This window comes from Macaca fascicularis, chromosome 13, assembly GCF_037993035.2.
Source record: "Macaca fascicularis isolate 582-1 chromosome 13, T2T-MFA8v1.1".
Taxonomy (NCBI): Eukaryota; Metazoa; Chordata; class Mammalia; order Primates; family Cercopithecidae; genus Macaca; species Macaca fascicularis.
In genome coordinates this window covers 80,194,427-80,216,824 of record NC_088387.1, presented here as the reverse complement: position 1 = coordinate 80,216,824, position 22,398 = coordinate 80,194,427, and the positions used below count along the sequence as shown (strand labels likewise).

At 42.4% G+C, this 22,398-nt stretch overlaps 1 protein-coding gene across 1 annotated transcript; it reads right to left on the bottom strand.

The window, feature by feature from the left end:
• Positions 1 to 5,521: 5,521 nt before the first annotated feature.
• On the bottom strand, positions 5,522 to 20,528 carry LOC102126150 (small ribosomal subunit protein eS12-like). Its single transcript, XM_045368646.3, has 2 exons — positions 20,442 to 20,528; positions 5,522 to 6,002 (listed from the first exon to the last, which is right to left on the bottom strand). Exons 1-2 carry the CDS (start codon positions 20,526 to 20,528, stop codon positions 5,613 to 5,615), a joined length of 477 nt encoding a protein of 158 aa, XP_045224581.2. The 3' UTR covers positions 5,522 to 5,612.
• Positions 20,529 to 22,398: the final 1,870 nt, after the last annotated feature.

Here is a 22,398-nt window from a genome sequence, read left to right as displayed (position 1 = left end):
AAGAAGCCTCCAGAAGTCAAGTCAGCCTTCAGAAGCAGACAGAAGAATCTGGTGTGTTGCTGACCGAACTCCCAGGGAATCCACCCATCTTTGGGCAGAAGGCCCTCGCAAAATGACTCTAGGCTAATTTCAGTGATTTACACACAACCTGTGATGGTTAACACTAAGTGTCAACTTGACTGGATTGAAGGATGCAAAGTACTGATCCTGGGTGTGTCTGTGAGGGTGCTACCAAAGGAGATGAACATTTGAGTCAGTGGGCTGGGGAAGGCAGACCCACCCTTAATCTCGTGGGCACAATCTAACTAGCTGCCAGTGAATATAAAGCAGGCAGAAAAACATGAAGAGGAGAGACTGGCCCAGCCTCCCAGCCTACATCTTTCTCTCATGCTGGAGGATTCCTGCCCTCAAACATTGGACTCCCAGTTCTTCAGGTTTGAGACTTGGACTGGCTCTCCTTGCTCCTCAAGCTTGCAGACACCCTATTGTGGGACCTTATGATCATGTAACTTAATACTCTCTCTCTCTCTCTATATATATATATATACACACACACACATATATATACATATATACACACATATATACACACATATATATACACACATACATATATATATACACATATATACACACATACTGTTGAGCAGTCTTTCTTCCTTGGTAATAACAGAACCCTGACTTTTAGAGAGGAACATTGCCTTTCGGAATAAGACTACACTTCCCAACTTCTTCCCAGCTAGTTTACTGGCCAATGAGATGCAAGAAAAAACGGGGAAGCACAGTAAAGGGAGGCCTGGCCCCCTTTTCCCTTTGCCCCTTCCCGCCTCGTATTTTCTGGGAATGAGAAGACCTTCACCAAAGATGGCAGTCACAAACTAGGATGTTAGGGCAGAAATGTAAAAGGACGCTGAGTCTTGACATACAGAGACCTTGAACTGCCTACATGTGGACTTCTTTGATGTGAGAAAATCAAACCCTTATGTGTATAAGTCACTGTCATTTTAGGCTGTTATATACAGCCTGGTCTAATTCCTAAATGGCTAGCCTCTCTTTCCTAAGGTTTAAAAGTATCTTAACTTACATAGAAATACACATTTATAAATTAGAACATTCTTATGACTGGGCCAGGTTCACCAGCACAAAGTTAACCTTGGACTCATGAAACATTTTGGACCAAAACATATACTTCATCTAAACCACACATTGGCATAGCCTTGGCATTCTATTTTCATGCTGAAAGAAAACAATATTCTGCCAAAGAAGATCTTTTTCTTTTTCTTTTTTTTTCTGTCACCCAGGCTGGAGTGCAGTGAGGTGATCTCAGCTCACTGTAACCTCCACCTCTCAGGATCAAGCGATTCTACCACCTCGGCCTGCCAAGTAGTTGGGACTACAGGCACGTGCCACCAAACCCAGCTAATTTTTGTACTTTCAGTAGAGACAAGGCTTCACCATGTTGGCCAGGCTGGTCTTGAACTCCTAAGCTCAAGCAATCTGCCCGCCTCAGCCTCCCAAACTGCTGGAATTACAGGTGTGAGTCACCACACCCGGCACCAAAGAAGGTCCTTAACACATAGGCAAACACTTGGACGTTTTTGTTGGTGGTCATTGTTCAATCCAAGCGCCAAACTGAACTCTAAGTAACAACTTCTTTTGAACCTAATCAGATATGTCAGAGGTCTCCGAAAAGTGGTCAAATGTTCACAAGCTGAATTCTGGTTGAAAGCTTTCTACACTTCCAATCTGTTTCTCCTTGGGAGGAACTCCAGCGGGCCCCTCTTTTAGCAAGTTCTCATTCTTCTTTAAGACCTTTAGAGAAATGTCGTTCAGTGTGGTTAGAGGTAGCTGACCCTAGTGGTGGCCTCTGCATAGCCACTCTGAGAGTCAACCTGCCAGGACCTCTCTCTGTTCCGCTGCCACAGGGCTGCCTTCCAGCCCCTCAGGCAGTCCTCCTCCTCACTGTGCCAGCTCCATGTCCCTTACGGTGTGGGGAATTGGTGAGGGGGTGGACTTAAATAACTTATTTTTATAATGACTAAATGTTAAAATATGTTATTCCATAAGAAAAGAAAAATGTTAAGGAGTACCTTCTTTGGGAAATGTTTGTTAATAACTAACATTTATTGAATACTTACTATGTTCTGGGCACTGTACTAAATGCCTTTTTAAATACTGTCACCACGTTTGAGATCCAAAACAGGGTTGGAGAGGTGAAGTAGCTCTACCTGATGTGACTGCAGGGATTTAATTCCAGGTCTACCCAATTCCAAAGCCTGATCCTGTTTTGTTTTGTTTGAGACAGGGTCTCACTCTGTCACCTAGGCTGGAGTGCAGTGGCACGATCATGGCTCACTGTGGCATCAAAGTCCTGGGCTGAAGGGATCCTCCGACCTCAGCCTTCCAAGTAGCTGGGACTACAGTGATCAGCCACCACACCCAGCTAATTTTTGTATTTTTTGTAGAGATGGTGTTTCTCCATGTTGCCCAGGCTGATCTTGAACTCCTGAGCTCAAGCGATCCACCTGCCTCGGCCTCCCAAAGTGCTGAGATTACAGGCATGAGCCACTGTACCCACCTGAGCCACCGCACCTGGCACCTGATCCTTTAATGCTTAGGGAACACTGCAGTTTGAAAATGCTGCCAATGTTCTAATGCCACTAGAACACACGTTCTCAACAAGGGTGATATTGCCCTCAAGAGAGCAAAAGCTGGTTCTTAGTGGCCAATTAAAAAAAAAAAAGAAGAAAGTCTTTACTCCTTTTAGGTATAAAGCACAGATATACATACAGTGCATCATGAATTTGCAGTTTACCTGTGGTATTAAATTTTCCTGAGAGGAGGGGGCAGTTAGGGAAAAAAATCTAAAAAGGCTCCTTACAGGGACAATAATCAATAATGAAAACAAGGTTGAGCAACAGTGTGTTAGGACATTTTGGCAAAGAGCATGTTTACTGAAAGCAAGCACTGTCTTACACAACTCCCAAGGTTTTCTCAGGGCACGGAAGACAGCGTCAACACCTGAGCTTCGTTCACTGAAACCTTTTAGTCATTATGCCGTGTGATCCTCCCAAGAACCCCTTCATGAAATCACTAAAGAAGATATTTACTCTCCACTTTTAATAGATGAGGGAATTGAGCTTTAGAGATGGTAATCACTACCTACATTTAGTACCAAATAAAACTACCCTTTAAGAATAAAAAGTGATATAAAGAAATTTGTAAACAAAGCAAAACCGAGTTTGTTATAAACAGAACTTCAGTAAGAGAACTCTAAAGTCTGAGATGTACGAAAGAATGAAAGAGAGAAAGCAAAGTGGTTAAAATGTGAACAAATCTATAGGAATGTTGATATATAAAACCACGGTTGTAATGTCTACTTTGGGGGCTTCCAGACATAAGACAGAACTAAAATACCAGGCAACAATGGCATATAAGTCAGTGGGGAGTGGTTAGAGGTTAAGCATGCTCAAGTCATTCAGTTGGTCAGGAGAAGAGTAAAGATAGTAACTTGAGAAAGTAAGCTAAATATACATGTTAAATTTCCAGGTTAAAAAAAATAGAAGACATCAAGAATTAACTGCCAAATCAGAAGAATGAAAAGTGGAAGGAGGCTGGGAGCGGTGGCTCACACCTGTAATCTCAGCACTTTGGGAGGCTGGGGTGGATCACCTGAGGTCAGGAGTTCAAAACCAGCCTGGCCAACATGGTAAAACCCCATCTCTACTAAAAAATACAAAAATTAGCTGGGAATGGTGGCTCTTGCCTGTAATCCCAGCTACTCAGGAGGCTGAGGCAGAAGAATCACTTGAACCGGGGAGGCAGAGGTTGCAGTGAGCTGAGATAGTGCCACTGCACTCCAGCCTGGGTAACAGAGTGAGACTCTGTCTCAAAAATAAAATAAAATATAAATATAAATGGAAGGAGTGAATCCTATACTTCTCATGACAAATGTTATAAATCATTGAAAAATTATCAAATTGAGTCTTTAAATTCACTTAAAATTATCATCCTTCAATATAGTTGAATGTTGCTTAAAATCAATTGCATGGGTACAAAATTTTTTATACTAAAAATAAGAAAATATTATTCTTTATGGCTTAAAAATTGCCTGTGGCTTACATAGTGTTTCCTCAAGGGTGGTCCATAACTCCAGCCTCCTGAGATGCTTTGCCCCAAGGGAAAGCATCCATGATCCAGCCATCTGAGGGATGCTGCACAGCACAGCCTCACCTGTAGACTCACAAAGCTGTGTGGCCCTAAGACTTATACTTAGTAAAGAAGTCTGCCTGCCTTGATTAACTCTGGTGTTTTCCAACCATTTTTTCCCCACTCCATGAAATACACTAAAACTCCACACACTAAAACCAAAACCAAACTCTGGGGAGCTCTAAATTAAAGCTTTTGTTATTGTTGTTGTTGTTGAGATGGAGTCTCACTCTATATCCCTGGCTGGAGTACAGTGGCGCAATCTCGGCTCACTGCAACCTCTGCCTCCTGGGTTCAAGCAATTCTCCCACCTCAGCCCTAAGTAGCTGGGATTACAGGCGCCTGCCACCACACCTGGCTAATTTTTATATTTTTGTAGAGATAGGGTTTCACCTCATTGGCAAGGCTGGTCTTGAATTCCTGACCTCAGGTGATTCACCCACCTCAGCCTCCCAAAGTGGGATTACGGGCATGAGCCACCGTGCCTGGCAGTTAAAGCCTTCTTGTTTGAGCCAGATGGCTAAGATTGAGAACTCACCAAAAATGCAAAATGTAGACTCAATTCTTTTGAAGTTTCACAGAACTGTTTTAAAAGGTTGAAACTGCACCCTCAAGCACTTTGAAACATGGCCGTGTCAGCCACTCGCACAACCTCACAAGTACACTCCTTGCTACCCAGAAATAACACTGCCTCCGTGCCCCACACACGTGCCCACGGAGTTTCTCTGGTGTGGGCTTGTAGGAAAGACAGTGATTGAAACAGCATGCCCAGCATTCTCTCATAGCCTCACGCCTTCTGCCGTCCCACCACAGAAATGATCATGGTTGGTTTGCTCACCTCATTGTTCTCCTTCGTTCACTGCTTACCCACCATCTTCTTCCTCTCCAGTCTAGCTTTGGAAGCTTGAAAGGAGTTGAGACTAAAGAGATATTTCTGAGATAGTCTCCTGGCTCCCTGGGATAAAGTCCATGGATTAAAGTACCCCAGAATAGTCACTTTCTTTCCCTATGTGGGCCTCAGTTTCCCCAGTGGTCCAAGGAAAGGGTAGAAAGCATGGCTTCTGAACCCCTTCTAATCTCTAATTGTACATCTGTAAAATGAAGGGATGGAAGATGATGATGCCTGACTTTTCTTCCAGCTCTTACATTCTCCGATCTCAGGAATCATCTCACTTTACTCTCTCTCAGAAAAGACAGCTGTAGCTCAGAGAGATGACGTGACTTGCCCAAGGCTATGCAGCAGGGACTAGACTTGCCGGGCCCAAGTCCTGCCTAGGTCAGCGTTCATGTGTTTTTACATGTGTGCTGTGTGTGTATATGTGAGCACATATTTGTGAATACATGACAAGGTCGCATATTCTAAAGATTCTTTGTGTGCACGTGTGAGTCAAAGATTTATTTCTTCATTTCTTGTATTTGAAGTACTCTTCAATGACATCCTTGGCCTGAGACTCTTTGCCATAGTCCTTAACTACTACACAACTGCTACTAACCACTTTACGGGGTTTCCCCCCTCTGTCAGTTTTACAGAGGCCTGCCCATTCCCCTAGTTTCTTGTTGTCATCACCCTTAATTAGGTTGATTTGGTGTTCAGCACAAAGGGCCCCCACCAACTTGACATACATAGGCCCATCACAGTTGGATGCAAGCACACAAAGATGGGCTTGGCGCTTGTCCAAGGTTTTGGCAGCTTTGCAAATTCCGCATGCTAGGCCATGGTGGACGAGGGCGGTCTTCAGCACCTCTTGTAAAGCAGTATTAACATCCATTACACCTCCAACAGAAATGCCTTTCTCGGCCGTGGTGGTGGGTTATGGGTGAAGCCCAATCTTGAATGCACCAAAGCCTCCGCCTCCGCACGACTCAGCGGTGGCAGGGAAAGAGCATATTGATTGTCGTTGAGCTCAGACATTTCCTAAGGCATCTGTGCAGGTCAGGAGTGCTGTGCAGTCAGTCTTGGATGTGAAGCAGGAGGGAGCAGACGTGAGGAGGTAGGAGCTACAGGAATGCTCAAAGGATCACATCTCCCTCCTCCTCCCCAGTCTCTGCATCACAGGGGCTCATGCTCCTTGCTTAGCCTGATGAGGCTACCTCAAACCAGTCCAGGCTGGTGAGCTGCTTTCTGCTCCCAGCTCAGGAACACCAGGCAGGACTGAGCACAGCCAGCCATCAAATTCTGCCTGATCTAGCCCAGTGCAATTATTGGCATTTTGTTTCTACCTCCATGTTTTGACCCTGGGTTCATCAGCTTGACCTTTAGCCCTAAAAGACACTATCAAATTTGCTGAGTTTGGGGGCATTTCCACAGCTGCTTCTGTCTTTACCCCTTGCAGCTACTCCTCTGCCATTCCACTCAGCACTTCTCTCCCTCAAAATCCACTTGTGCCTATCCCCACAGTGGCTGTTCCTGCAAGTCTCCCTGCTTTGATCAGATTCCCATGCTGTCTGACAGCCATTTTTTTTTATTTTTGCACCCTACTTCTAGTCACCCACTCAAAGGAGGCCAAAACTACAATTCCTCTTTCCTCTTTTCCATCCATGCTGATATCACATCTCTAAGGCTCACTTATACTTCTATTATCTTCTCCATTGAGGTAGAGATTATAAATCAATACATTTCGTAACTTCAGTGTACAGGATGGCTGTGTGTGGTGGGGGGGGGGGGGGGAGAAACACAAATGTTGGGATAGTAGAAATTGCCACTAACTGATGTGTTACAATATAAAGAGGGAATACTGCTTATCTTCAAATTCCTATTTTCAAAGTCAGACTCATCTTTCCAGAACTGTCACTCCCAGCTGTGGGAATAAAGTTCAGAAGCTCAGATTGCCTTAGCTCCCTCCTTCTCACTCCAATGGGTAGTTCGTACCAGCTCCACCTTCCATCCCCAGGAGGAGCTCCTTCCAGGTTCCTTGACACCTGCCCCATCATACGTCTTACCCCATGGTGAGCTGAAGCTCCAGCTCAGCCCCAGGGGCAACTGGCCTAGAGTGAACTATTTCTCAGGATCTCACTGGAGGTGGGAGGAGGTGGGTGGAGGAAGGTTTTGGCGGGTAAGCAAGGGGCAGAGAGACATGGTAGCACTGCTCCAATTGTTGTTGCTTTGAGATGGAGGCATTAAAAGATAAATTCGTGAAAGACAGAGAGACTGGAAGGTTTTCCTCTCATGGGATCCAACCCTGGCCACACCACAGAATCCCTGTGACGCTTTCAAATAATGTGAATGTGCTGAGCACATCCCAGACCAAGGAAACTGAAACTCCAGGTGCGTAGCCCAAGAACCTGTGTCTGAAAAAAGTTCCCCAGGTGATTCAGATGCACAGCAACATAACCTGACCTCCTGATACAACAGGAAGCATACAACATCACCAATGAAGCATTCTTGACAAAAATGTCTAACCTGAATCCAACCATGAGAATGCAATGTGACAAATCCAGTTGTGGGACATTCTATAACACAACAGGCCTGAATTCTTTAAAAAAGTATCATTTAAAAAAAAAGAAAGAAAGAAAGAAAAGAAAAAAGAACAGTTGACCAGATGCAGTGGCTCACTCCTGTAATCCCAGCACTTTGGGAGGCTGAGGCGGGCAGATCACCTGAGGTCAGGAGTTGGAGACCAGCCTGGCCAACATGATGAAACCCCATCTCTACCGAAAATACAAAAATTAGCCAGGCGTCGTGGCAGGTGCTTGTAATCCCAACTACTAGGGAGGCTGAAGCAGAAGAATCACTTGAACCCAGGAGGCAGAGGTTGCAGTGAGCCAAGATCACACCACTGTACTCCAGCCTGGGTGACAGAGTGACAGCCTGTCTCAAACAAAAAAAAGAAAGAAAGAAAAGTCATGGACAGTGGGCTGCTTTAGATTAAAAGGTACTTAAGACATAATATGAGACATAATACAATGCACAAATTTGAATTAGATCTCAGATTTAAAACACACATGCAAATGTAAAAAATATTTTGGAGCCAATTGTAGAAATTTGAATATAGAATGCAAATTAATTATAAAATTATTAATTTTCTTAGTTGTAATGATAATGCTGTGGCCGTATAGAAGTTTCTTACTTTTACAAAATGCTGCTAAATATGTGAGAGTGAAGTGCTATGATTTCTACAGCTTTCTTTCAAATGGATCAGCATAAAAGAAGTATAGAAAACAGGAGATTAATGAAATGTGGCAAACTGGTGACAACTGGTAAATCTAGTGAAGGATATTTGTGTATTTACTCTGCCTTTCTCTCTCTCTCTCTCTCTTGAGATAGCGTCTCGCTCTTTCACACAGGCTGGAGTGCAGTGGCACGATCATAGCTGACTGTATCCTCAAACTCCTGGGCTCTAGTGATTCTCCTACCTCAGCCTCCTGAGCTGCTAGGATTACAGGTGGCCACCACCCTGCCTAGCTAATTTTTCTTTAGTTTTTGTGTTGAGACAGGGTCTTGCTATGCTGCTCAGGCTGTTCTTGAACTCTGCTATTCAAGTGATCCTCCCGCCTTGGCCTCCTAAATTCCTGGGAGTATAGGCGTGAGCCAAAGCACCCAGTCAGTTCTACCATTCTTTTAAATGTGCAGTTTTAATATTTTTGACAACCCAGATAGCTATGTGGCTGCACACAATCAAAGTTACCACCCTTCCCAGCTCTTCTCCAGCCCCTCCCTTCCAATTCTGAGGTCCTAGTGTCCCTAGAACAGTGGTTCTCAAACCTCTGCACGCAAGAGCCTGGAGGTCACATTAAAGCACAGACTGCTGGGCCCCACCCCTAGGGTTTCTGCTTCATAGGTCAGCTGTAGGGCCGAGAGTGTGCATTTCTATCAAACACCCAGGTGATGCCGAGTAGAGGCCTCACTCCAAGAACTACTCCCCGGGAGGGCTAGAAGATAGGCCAACGCCCCTATTCATAGTTCATCTCCCAGATATGCTATAGCCTCCAGCCAGCAAAGCCAAGATGCTTAATCTTTTCCAGGAAAAGTTTGGGTAATTTGGCAATAACACCCACCAGAGGGCAGCAAACTCCAGTGGAAAGAAATTTTCAGGAAAGGAAAGGAATTTGACTGAACTCTTGGGGTCCCTTCCTGAGGATTCTGACATCCCACAGAGGACTGAGGTGGTTGAGGCCATCGGGGTCAGACTATAATAATTCCCTCATTTGGTTAATGCTTCATGTCAAACTTTCCCATACTATACAATGGTCCTGAGGCAACCGAGCTTCAACATCTCTATGTGACAGATAACAAGGCTCAGAAAGATGAAGTGGAGGTGACTTGTCCAAGATGAGAGGGCTGGTGATTTATCAGATTAGGAACTTGGTTGCAGGCTGCCTGATGCCTCATTTCTTGCTTTCCCTCACGCCTATCTGCAGTAATAGCCTCTGGGATTTCTTGATGATTTTTTATGTATTTCCTCTTTTAATTTTCACAGCTACCTATAAGGCATGCTCTCCAGTTGTCTCCACTTTACAGACAAGGTAAGGGAGGTGGGAGGAAACGGACTCACACAATTAATAAGTAGTGAAGCTAGGATTTGAACTCAGGCCTGTCTGACTCAAGAATCCACAAACACCTACTGATTCCCTATAGTCATGTGTAGTCAGCAGCCAGTCAAGCAGCACTTACAGTAAGTCTGGGAGTATGCAAGTCACTGGTGATGCCATCCTGGCCCTCCAGCAGCGGCCAGTCTAGAAAAATCTAAGATGAAGGTGCCTGTGCCAAGTGTCACAGGAAGCCCACCAGGTGAGTCCCATCATCCCCATTTTACAGATGAGGCAATGGGGCCTAGAGACGTCAATCAACTTGCCTAAGACCCCAAGACAGTAAGTGATGGATCAGGGATTCACACTTGGGCCATTTACTATACCTGCAGCTTTTATCCATCTCACCCCAAATTTTCTGAGCCAACATGTGGGAACTAGAAAATGTCCCAAAACATGTGGAACATTCATTCAGCTGCAGCAGACATTCATTCCATTGCAGTCGTCCTCCCATCAGCTCTCTGCTGCCCCTCAGCTCAGCCTGCAGCTCAGACTCCTACCGGGCAAGGCCCTCCTCCCCTATAGAACCTCCCTTCCCCTTCCCATTGCCAAGACAGGGTTTTCTTCTAGAATGGCCCAGAAAAATAAAGTCAGGCCATTTTGCATATTGAGGACCCTTGATGAAGAGCTGCTGTTGACAGTCAAAGAAGCTTCCCTAGGACCCTCACCTGTCAGCCTCCACTACCACCAAGAGGCATAAAGTAAGGGCAGTGTCTGACAGCAGATCTGGGGCTGGGGACGTGCAGATGTTTTCCTATTTCGACCTGGGAGTCCCCTGACCCAAGCCAGGCCCCCTCCCTGGGAAGCCCTTTTGTTATTCCCGCAGATTCCAGTCATCACACCGGTTCTCCCATCCTTGTGGTTCTCCCTCCTTACTTCCTACAAGTACACTTGGGGATTCTGATTCTTTCCCTTCAAGACTCAGTAGAATAACATGTCCTTTCTGTGCTGCCTCCTAAACCAAACTCACATGCCCACTACAAGAGAAGTCGTTTAGTATGTAGAAAAGAATATTGGATTTTGAAATCTGACTTTAAATATCTGGGTATAAAACCCAGTTCCAGCACTCACAAGCAGGAGACTAGGACAAATCTCTTAATTTCTCTTGGCTGGGCATCATTTTCCTGTGCCCATGGGAATTATAGCCTCTGGGGCCATCTAACAAAAATACAGGGTTACTGTGGTGCTAAAGCAATATATCATGGAAGGCACTTTTTTTACTCTTAAGTTCTTTATACTAAGTATGAATGTTGAAAACAAAAATTATGTCATCTGGTGGCATTCTCAATGATGTAGATGTAACACGTAGGACAACAAAAAGGGAGGATTAATGAAACTATGTCGTTATGCCTTTCACATTTTGCTTAGTTGCCAGAGTGGAGGGGTTAGCAAGGGATAAATGTTAACTCTAAGTAGGATTAGGAATCAACAATAGGAAACATGTGTAAGATACAAAACCAGAAAGCAGGCTTGGGTTCTTTGATTAACAGTAAAGGAGGTCCCTGAAACTGATATTTCTCACCTTTTCATTTGGTGCCTCTGAGGTAGCACCGCAGAGTAGCAGATTACAGGAAGATCCTGAATGGAGAGGAGCACTGCTGACCTGTGCAAAGCACAGAGGATAATCACAGGAGGACAAACAGCTTGAAGCTGCTGAGAGGATGGCTCCAGCATCTGCTTTGGGGCAGGGAAATTTTAGGAAAAATACCTATGGAAATTAAGGATCTGGAAATACAGTCCCTTCCCATGCCATCAAAACTTCTGAAAAGTGCTGCTGTAAACCCAGTTTGAAGATTCTCCCATAATTCCCACGTGTCATGGGAGGGACCTGGTAGGAGGGAATTGAATCATGGGGCTGGGTCTTTCCCATGCTGTTCTCGTGATAGTGAATAAGTCTCACAAGATCTGCTGGTTTTATAAAGGGCAGTTCCCCTACACATGTTCTTCTTGCCTGCTGCCATGTAAGATGTGCCTTGCTCTTCCTTCACCTTCCATCATGATTGTGAGACCTTCCAAGCCATGTGAAACTGTGAGTTCATTAAATCTCTTTCCTTTATAAATTACCCAGTCTTAGGTATGTCTTCATTAGCAGCGTGAAAACAGACTAACACACTTTCCCACGTTCCTGCCTCTCTCTACTGCGTCTGTTCCCAAGGGCCTCCTCTTGCTCTCATATAAACCTGGGTTTCCTGTCCTGCCCAATTCAAGAAGTCTCCCTATAAACTCCTGGTCTTCAGCCCTGAAAGCCCCCTGATAACCTCACGTTTTTGAAGACTCAACTTAGGCTGCCTCTACCTATCCTCCTTCCTATATGGAATTGTGCCTCTACTGTGCCCTATACACTTTTACCATAATGTTTATAATACTTTGTTGATTTTGTTTATACATCTGTTCCCCATTTTTGGAATTAATACTTTATTCCTTTCTGTATCCTCAGTTCAGGAAACACTGTAGAAGTGCATTAAATGTCAATTGAATGGATGAAACCAAGGTCTACATGCTCTTTCTTTGTAATGACAGTCTCTTTCAATCTTGGCAACCTTAGTTTGACCCAGACCTGACATAATGTAACCACAATCTAGCCATGGCATGACCTGGCTTCAAACTCTTTTAACCCTGTCAGGATGCTGTTTGCTATCCAAGTTACTGATAACTAGTTTCAGTGCTGACTGCACATTAGAATCACCTGGGAAGATTTTTTTGTTGTTTTTTAAGGCTAGTCAAGTGAAGCAAAGGAGATAGAGAAGAAACCAAGAAGTCTATAGCTGGTTGTGATCAACTAGTTATAAACACCACTGCACTTGGCCCAACCCTGGGAAGTTTTTGAAGTGCTGATGCTCAGGCCTCAACATAGACCACTAAATCAAAAGTTCTACAGAGTGGGGAGCCTGGGCATCAGCATCTTTAAAGCCTCCTGGGTGATTCTAATGGGTAACCAAGGTTGAGAACTGCCATCTAAACAGAAGGGGCTTTGGGTTTGCACTATCTTCAGATGTGGAAGAATTCTTAATTCAACCTCAAATTTGTTTACTAATCTTCCCTCCAAATGTGGGCTCCCAAATTTTTTCCTCAAAGCTGAATGCACATTCACCTGGATGTCAGCCCAGCATTTAAGCCTAAAATATCATATATCTAAATATTTAAAAGTTATAGATTGAGCTAAAAATTGTTAAATACAGTATGCCCTTTCCTCCTTCCTGACAAATACAACTTTTGTAACACCAAGATTGAAAAATGTGTACAAAACTAAGCTTTTACATGACTAAAAGTTGGCAAAATATCAAAGAGAACTGATTGCACATGTCTGTTTGCATACCTTGATGCACTATTTATGTGGGTAATACAATAAAGGTGTACTATAATTACACTTGGCCCTTGAACAACAAGGCGGTTAGGGGTACCACCTCCCCACCCTACACAGTTGAAAATCCAAAACTTTTGACTCCCCCAAACTTTACTAATAATCTACTATTGACTGGGAGCCTTACAGACAACATAAACAGTTAACACACATTTTGTGTGTTATATGTATTATATACTGCATTCTTACAATACAGTAACCTAGAGAAAAGAAAATCTTATCCAAGTCATAAAGAAGAGAAAACATTTACTATTCCTTAAGTGGAGTGGATCATCATAAGAGTCTTCACGCTTGTCATTTTCACAATGAGATGGCAGAGGAAGAGGAGGGATTGGTTTTGCTATCTGAGGGGTGGCAGAAGTGGAAGAAAATTCATATATAAGTGGACCCACACAGTTCAAACCTGTGTTTCTCAAGGGTCAACTGTAATTAGTTAGTATAATTTATTCCATAAATATGCATATTTTGGCCAGGCTTAGTGGCTCAAGCCTGTAATCCCAGCACTTTGGGAGGCCGAGATGGGTGGATCACGAGTTCAGGAGATCGAGACCATCCTGGCTAACACGGTGAAACCCCATCTCTACTAAAAAATATACAAAAAACTAGCTGGGCGTGGTGGCGGGCACCTGTAGTCCCAGCTACTCGGGAGGCTGAGGCAGGAGAATGGCGTAAACCCGGGAGGCGGAGCTTGCAGTGAGCTGAGATCCGGCCACTGCACGCCAGCCTGGGCGATAGAGCAAGACTCCGTCTCTAAAAATAAAAAATAAAAAATAAAAAAAAGTATATTTCTTGCTCTTCATTTCAGTGAATCACTAATAATGTTGCTATAATCAAAATTGTTCACAGTCATGCCGAACTGGCAATTTCATTTAAGGGAAACACTGCTAAGCTAGTAGCCATTGGAATTGTCAATAAATTTATTAAAATGATACTTAGATTGGAAATGAACCACAATTTTCAAACCAATTTCAAACATTGTAATGAGGTCATCTATGGTTAATTAGTGTTATCACTGGAAATACAGCCAAATATTTTAATTCCATTGTAGAAATTACTATTGCTTATTGTACTAGTCTGTTTTCACACTGCTGTAAAGATATTATCCCAGACTGGGTAATTTATAAAGGAAAGAGTTTTAACTGACTCACAGTTCTGCATGGCTGGGGAGGCCTCAGGAAACTTACAATTATGGTGGAAGGGGAAGCAGGCACCTTCTTCACAAGGCAGCAGGAGACAGACAGAAAGCACGGGCGAAATTGCCACTTATAAAACCATCAGGTATCATGAGAACTCACTCACTATCATGAGAACAGCATGGGGGAAACCGCCCCCATGATCCAATCACCTCTCACATGTCCCTCCCCCAACATGTGGGGATTACAATTCAGGATGAGATTTGGGTGGGGACATAGCCAAACCATATCACTTATATAGTTATTTTTAGCTTCTTTTAAAACAATATCTACATTGATACTCTAATCCATAAGTTTTTTTAACTTTTTCTGGACTGGATTCTTACAAATAAAAAAAATACCAATATATTGGTTTGTTTAGATTTCTCTTCAATCAATACAATACCTTAATCTAGAATGGCCACAAAACAGTCTGTAGAAGTCAGTTTCCAGATTGCAGATGTGTGAACCTTCTCCTTCATAGTCATGCAAATGTTTTTGTTTCATTGTTCAAATTGCCTTGTATTTTGCTGGAATTTTACTTTTGTTACATATTTATCATGCATCTTTTTTATTTAGAATAACAATTTTCTTTAAATCTTTAGATATATTTGTAGAATCCATTTTAAAGTGAAATAAAACTTAAAGAGATCATGGTTTTGTTTTTTTATTTTTCAGCTAACATTGTTTACAGCAAGCTGTGGTTCATAACAAACAACTGAATGATGAGATTTAAAATTAATTTCACATTCTGCCAAGGACTGAGATTTGTTCTTTGAGGATTTTCTATGGTTTTGTTTAGCTCTATTAATGGATTTCATATCTTGCCTAATAAAATCTAATTGCTTTGATAGTGTTTCATTAGAATTTTCACTGTGTATCCAAGCGTGTTATGAGGTCAGATTTGGTATGTGTTTCATCAATATGTTCCACCTTTACAGAGATATAGAAAACAATGTAAATAATATTTGAATTGTTCCAAGGAATACCACTGCTATCAGCACAGGTAAAGCCAACATTTCCTTGTTAAAATTCATACTACAGTTCAAAGGATGTTTCTATAATTTCAACCATAATTCTGGATTGCATACCTTTTTCTTTAACAACTATATTAACATCATTATCACAGGCTTACCCACAATCTTTTAAATCAATGGCTAAAATTTAAAGCTGTGTCTTTAGTTAAGACAAAATCTCTATTTTTCAGAAGTGTAAAACCAATAAAATACTGATTAATTTCAAGTTCCTTGTTTTCCTCTCCAGATAGTTTAACAGTGAGTATCATAAATGTCAGTCATTCAGGCTGGGCATAGTGGCTCACGCCTGTAATCCCAGTACTTTGGGACCCTGAGGCAGGAGGATCACTTGAGGCCAGGAGTTGGAGACCAGCCCGAACAACATGATGAAACCCCATCTCTACTAAACTACAAAAACATTAGCTGGGCATGGTGGCACACGCCTGTAATCCCACCTACTCGAGAGACTGAGGCAGGAGAATTTCTTGAACCTGGGAGGTGGAGGCTGCAGTGAGCTGAGATAGCGCCACTGAACTCCAGCCTGAACACAAACACACAAAAAAAGTGAGTCACTCAACTTGACTTTTGACCTCTGCAAGCTAGTTCAACTGAGTCATATTTGCTTTTTTAAATGTTAAATATTTTTATCATTTTATTATCCTTTAATTTAATAATCTCTTTTAATTCTCAATCCTCAATAGAGATCATTTGTGTGTTTTTAATCTCTTTTATGTTTGATCACCCTAGCAGCAAATTTTTAAATCATTCATACAAAACCCAGAAAACTTCACTGTTTTCCATAAGAAGTGTATTATTAAGGCTATAAAAAGCATCATTTTGTTTGGCTAAATAACATGTTTCTTTTAGGAATATTATGGCAGATGTTCTTTATTGGTGTTTACTTGTCTTTGCTGACTACTACTCATTGTCTGCTGCTTATTAACTTTTTTTTCTCAAACAATTGATTGTGTACTTTTTGTATGTGCACAGGGCTTTCCTCATCTGGCCATAATACATTATTTAACCAAAGCTAATCTTCAAGATTGGTGATAATTGGTATAGAATTCACAAAATATTTTGTATTTGAACTTAGCATATAAAAGCCAGTTTCTATGATGTCTTTCCCAGCCAGAAGAATTTTGGTGTAAAATGGAATATTGGATGTTTTGCCATGTTCATCCAAAAATTGTAACCATTCACTTGGATGGGACTGTGTTTTGAGGACACAGTCCCCTGCCATAAAGAGGCCATTTTGGCTGGGTGTGGTGGCTCGTGCCTGTAATCCCAGCACTTTGGGAGGCTGAGGCAGGAGGATCACTTGAGGCTAGGAGTTCGAGACCAGTCTGGCCAACATGGTGAAATCTCGTCTCTACTAAAAATGCAAAAATTAGCTGGGCATGGTGGCACATGCCTGTAATCCCAGCTACTCAGGAGGCTGAGGCTGGAGAATCGCTTGAACCTGGGAGGCGGAGGTTGCAGTGAGTTGAGGTTGCACCTCTACACTCCAGCCTGGGTAATTGAGTGAGACTCCATCTCAAAAAAAATAAATAAATAAAGAAGGCCATTTTCCTGAATCAGTGTCCCACAGGTACAGTAAAGCCCCAAGGTTTCAGTTTCATCTTTCTCCTCTCATTGGGCTAATTTCATGAATGTAGCTTCCTTTATGTCTCCTAGGCAGGCACAAGTTGCATCCATCTGTGGCTTCTGAATTGTGAATTTGATATGAATAATTCCCTTTTACATTCTCATTGTTTTGATCACTAATTAGATCTACATTAAGTAAACAATTTGTAAGGTCTTGTGTAAAAATTTTTTGTGGGCTAGTCCAACAAACGCCTACTCACTTTTATTATTTATCCAGTGTTAAGCAGATTACCTCACTGATTTTGTTTCTTTTCAGCTTCTGAACTTCACCCTATTTTATCTTTTTACCCCAATCTTGACTTATATCCATTCTCAATAATAAAGAAGATTAAAATAAAATGCGATTCAAATTTGTTCAATATAAATATATTTCATCAAATGCATAAACATTTCACATATATGTATTAGTCCATTTTCACACTGCTGTTAAAGACATACCCAAGACTGGGAAGAAAAGTATGTTTAATGGACTTACAGTTCCACGTGGCTGGGGAGGCCTCACAATCATGGTGGAAGGCAAAGAGGAGCAAGTCACGTCTTACGGATGGCAGCAGGCAGAAAGAGAGAGCTTGTGCAAGGGAACTCCTCTTTATAAAACCATCAGATCTCATGAGACTTATTCACTATCATGAGAACAGCACGGGAAAGACTTGCCTCCATGATTCAGTTACCTCCCACAGGGTCCCTTTCACAACACATGGGAATTCAAGATGAGATTTGGGTGGGGACACAGCCAAACTATATCACAATATATTTTTAATTTATTTTAACAGTCTTTCAATATTTAAAATTATCTACTAAAATTAAAAGTCAGATATAAATTATAATTAATGAATATACATTTTAAATAATCGTGACAATTTAATTTCCTGAAAATTTAATTAGGTCATATTTAATGTTTTTATAAAAATAAAACATCCTTTTTTTTTTTTTTTTTTTTTTTGAGATGGAGTCTCACTCTGTCACCCAGGCTGGAGGGCAGTGGCATGATCTCAGCTCACTGCAACCTCCGCCTCCCAGGTTCAAGCAATTCTCCTTCTTCAGCCTCCCCAGCAGGTGGGATTACAGCCACCTGCCACCATGCCTGGCTGGCTAATTTTTGTATTTTTTTTTTAGTAAAGACAGGGTTTCACCATGTTGGCAAGGCTGGTCTTGACTCCTGATCTCAAGCAATCTGCCTGCCTTGGCCTCCCAAAGTCCTGGAATTACAGGCACATCCTTTAATTTTAAATTGCAATACAGCATTGCAATTCTAGCATCCAAAGTCTAACTGGTTGGTTGCCTTCTGAAGTAAAGAATGGATGCTATGCCTCACACATGTTATATGGAGATGTACATAGACACAAGTTAAGAGTAACATCAGTTGTTTGGTGTTGCAAATATTTCTCAACCCTTAGATGCAGTTGTTGCAAATATCACACAGATTCCTGAATAACTCCAGCACCAGGAATTTGAAGTTGGAGAAAAGTAGGAAAAGGGACACTTAGCACTCCTAGAAAATATTTAGTAAGAATCTATAGCATTTATATTACCTGAGATGAATGTTTTCAAAAGTTTATTGGTAGTTTTCTTTTCCCTACCTGTGTTTCTGGCACTGAAATCCTCCCTGAATTTGGATTAGTGTCCTCTGATATCCGTAGCAACACAGCCCACAAACATACTTCACATGGCAACACAGACACCTTTCCTTTCTAGGACATACCACTCAGGACAAATAGAGAAGCATTTGCTGGAGCCTGAATGGTGTTAGAGAGCAAAAGTCTAGGGTTGCAAAGCGCCACACACCTGAGTGGTATTTTCTGCATGCTCATCACAAGTGGGTCTTCTAGAGCCCTCCTGTCCTAGCCCCTGGCCTCACCTCCTTGACGAGAAAGGCACTTTCTTATCTTGCCCAAGAGAGCCCCTTCCTAGGCTTCATCTCTCCATGCCCTAACATAGCATTTTTCAAGACGCCCCTCCTGGGAGTCAGAGGCTCTATGGATCCACTTGAAAACCCTACCTACCCATCCCAATCTGCAGCCTGAGACTCTCTGCCCTATTTACCTCAAGAATATTCACCCTTTCATATCAATTAAGATGCTGTCACTGCACCAAGGTTCTGCTCTGGCATTTTGGCCAAATGAAGCTAGACCAAGCAACACATGCAGACTGACAACCAGGTAGGCTAATGATTTGAAGACTCTTCATCCCATGTTGTGTTGTTGTTTTAATATTCAGAATCAGCGGAGCAGAGAGCTTAAAACATGGAACTCTGTTGCTCCACTGCCTGGGTTGGAATTCCAACCCTGACACAAGCTGTGTGACCTGAAGTCAGGTTCTGTATCGTTTCTCAACCTTAACTTTCTCCTCTGTAAAATGGGAATACCTACCTACCACATAGCATTGTTGTGAGTCATATAAACAATGACATACATAAACTACCTGGGCTCCGCCAGGCGCGATAGCTCATGCCTGTAATCCCAGCACTTTGGGAGGCCAAGGCGGGCGGATCACGAGGTCAAGAGATTGAGACCATTCTGGCCAACATTGTGAAATCCCGTCCCCACTAAAAATGCAAAAATTAGCTGGGCTTGGTGGTGTGTGCCTGTACTCCCAGCTACTCAGTAGACTGAGGCCAGAGAATCGCTTGAACCTGGGAGGTGGAGGTTGCAGTGAGCCGAGATTGTGGCATTGCACTCCAGCCTGGGTGACAGAGTGAGCAAGAATCCATCTCAAAAAACAAAAACAAAAACAACTACCTGGGCTCTACCAATACTCCATAGCTACTCTTTTTTTTTTTTTTTTCTTTTGTGAGACAGGGTCTCTTTCTGTCACCCAGGCTGGAGTGCAATGGCACATTCTCAGCTCACTGCAGCCTTGACCTCCCAGGCTCAAGCAATCCTCCCACTTCAGCCTCCTAAGTAACTGGAACTACAGGCGCACACCACCATGCCTGGCTAATTTCGTTTCTCTTTTGTAAATACAAGGTCTCACTATGCTGCCCAGGCTGATCTCGAACTCCTGGACTGAGGCAATCCTCCCATTTCCGGGCCTCCCAAAGTGCTAGGATTACAGGCGTAAGCCACCATGCCCAGTCTCCTTTCATTATTTGTTTAACATTTAGTTACATATTTAGAAACGACCTTATTTCACAATAAAACGTTTTACTTCTTTCTTTAGGCTTAGGATATGATATCTATCATACGTAATTTTCCAAACCAATTTACTGGGGAAAGTGGGGAGCATAATAAAAGGTCTTAATTTTGCATAATAAAGTATATCATTTGTAACTAGCATATATATTGGGCCAACTTGTCTCAGAATTGTAGCAACTGCAAAACCTAGCATCAAGCAAATAGCAGCAGCTGGACTCAGAGTTACTGGAGTGGCCTATAAACATGTCATGCAAAAAAAAAAAAAAAGTCATATTTACATGTATAAGTCAACTGGCAATATATTCCTGATGTGGTCTACCAATGTCTGGATGCCCCTATAGACTGGCACTCCAGCTGGCTGAGACTGCCGGCCACTCACCTTGCCTGGTACCTGGTTTTTCTCATGGCCCCTGCCCTGGGCAGCAGCTTCCCACAACCCAGGGGCTGGCATTGACCACACCAGCATCGTCTAACAGCCTACAGCACCTACATGTCTTTTTCTTCAGAGCTGTGTGCCTCCTGGGACCTGTCACTAAATCTCAGTTTCTAGCACCTCCAGTCTAGGTTTACTTTGGCTGGTTGTTGTTTTTTCCAGACCTACTCTGAAGCCACTGAGAACATACGCTTACAGGTCTACAATATCAAAATACCTCAAACGTACAGTAACACTCAAATGTGCCTTCAAGAAAAGGGAGCCTTGTTCTCTCAGCAAGCCCTGGGCCCCAGTGCTGGGATTTGTCTCCACGGGACGTCAAATAGGTCAGTCTCTTCCATTTAGTGCCACAAAAGTCAGTCAAACCAGTTGTTTGGCATCATGTGGACCAAGCCCAAGTAAACTAGAAAATAGATGGTAACCAGAAGAAAGAGACGCTATGCGTTTGTGTAAACCGTGGGTCCTATTATCTTTGAGAGACATGGGGCACATTAAAATTTAGGCTATGTCTAACCAGTTTCCCCAATCAAGATTGCAGTGGTTTCAACCAGAGGAGCCCTTCAAAGTCTTCACAATAAGAAATAAGTCTTGCACAATAAGGAAAGATTGTGATCACTTAGAAAACAATTATCCATTTCCTTCTTTGTCCCAGATTTAGAGCCTAAAATGGATCTTTTGTTTGATATTTTGAGATGAAAGAATACTAGATAAAGACATATTCTCTGATATGCTAACATGCAACAAAGTTTTCCCCATATTCGCCTAGTTACTGAAAGGGAACCCTAATCCACATGCTATCATTTTCCATCAGTGGCCTTTGTCCTTCATCTATCTCCTTCTTCCCTTCTTCCTCCCACTTAGTCTAGACATGCCTCTTTTAAATGATGGACATGGTTGATAAATTTCCATGCCATTTCTTTGAAAAATTGTTTCTCTTTGTTACATATGTAAAAGAAGATTTAAGAGTACAACTTATCAATGTTTCCTATTGTATTAGTAAGTTTTCATGCTGCTGATAAAGACATATGCAAAACTCAGAACAAAAAGAGGTTTAATTGGACTTATAGTTCCACATGGCTGGGGAGGCCTCAGAATCATGGCGAGAGGCAAAAGGCACTTCTTACATGGCAGTCGCAAGAGAAAACGAGGAAAATGCAAAAGTGGAAACCCTTGATAAACCCATCAGATCTGGTGAGACTTATTCACTATAATGAGAATAGCAGGGGAAAGGCCAGCCCCATGATTCAATTACCTCCCCCTGGCTCCCTCCCACAACACATGGGAATTCTGGGAGACACAATTCAAGTTGAGATTTGGGTGGGGACACAGCCAAACCTTATCACCTACTGAATTGCTATTATTGCATACCATCTTTTTTAAATAGTTATCACATTCCAAGATGAAACACTATCATTATTCATAAATTTACCACACACTCAATTTATTTCGCCCATATTTATTCTACACAATTTTGAATAAGTGACATTAACTTTTTGCCTTCTAATTTTTCTCCCTTAAAAACAAATTGTGTCTTGCTTGAGTTTTGTCTTCCAAATCTCCACATTCTAAATCCTCATTCATCTGCCTATAATGAATAGTACATATGCTCCCCCACTTTTTGAGTGTCTCTTTCAAAAAATCTTAACAGAAATACAAAACATTAACACAATGTTTAAACCTACTGATGTGGAACAAGCATGAACTTTCTGTTCAAATGCATTGCACAGAATGGTCCTCAGTCTTCTCACATTTAAAGCAGTCAGATGCACTAGACTCAAGAGACGGTCTGAGTTCCTCTGCTGCTCAAATTTTTATTTATCCTTAGTTATTCTCACAGGACAGACAGTGCAGGAATCTTCCGGTAGAAAGAAACAAAGACAAGAGAAATCAACTGCGAGAGAGA

What these genes read in the sequence shown, in the direction of transcription:
- LOC102126150 (XM_045368646.3), bottom strand. Translation starts at nt 20,528, where the DNA reads ATGCTGGTGTGGTCAATGCCAGCCCCTGGGTTGTGGGAAGCTGCTGCC. An exon ending in AAAACCAGGTACCAGGCAAG is followed by an intron (nt 6,003 to 20,441) that starts GTGAGTGGCCGG and finishes ACCACGGCCGAG; the next exon opens with AAAGGCATTTCTGTTGGAGG.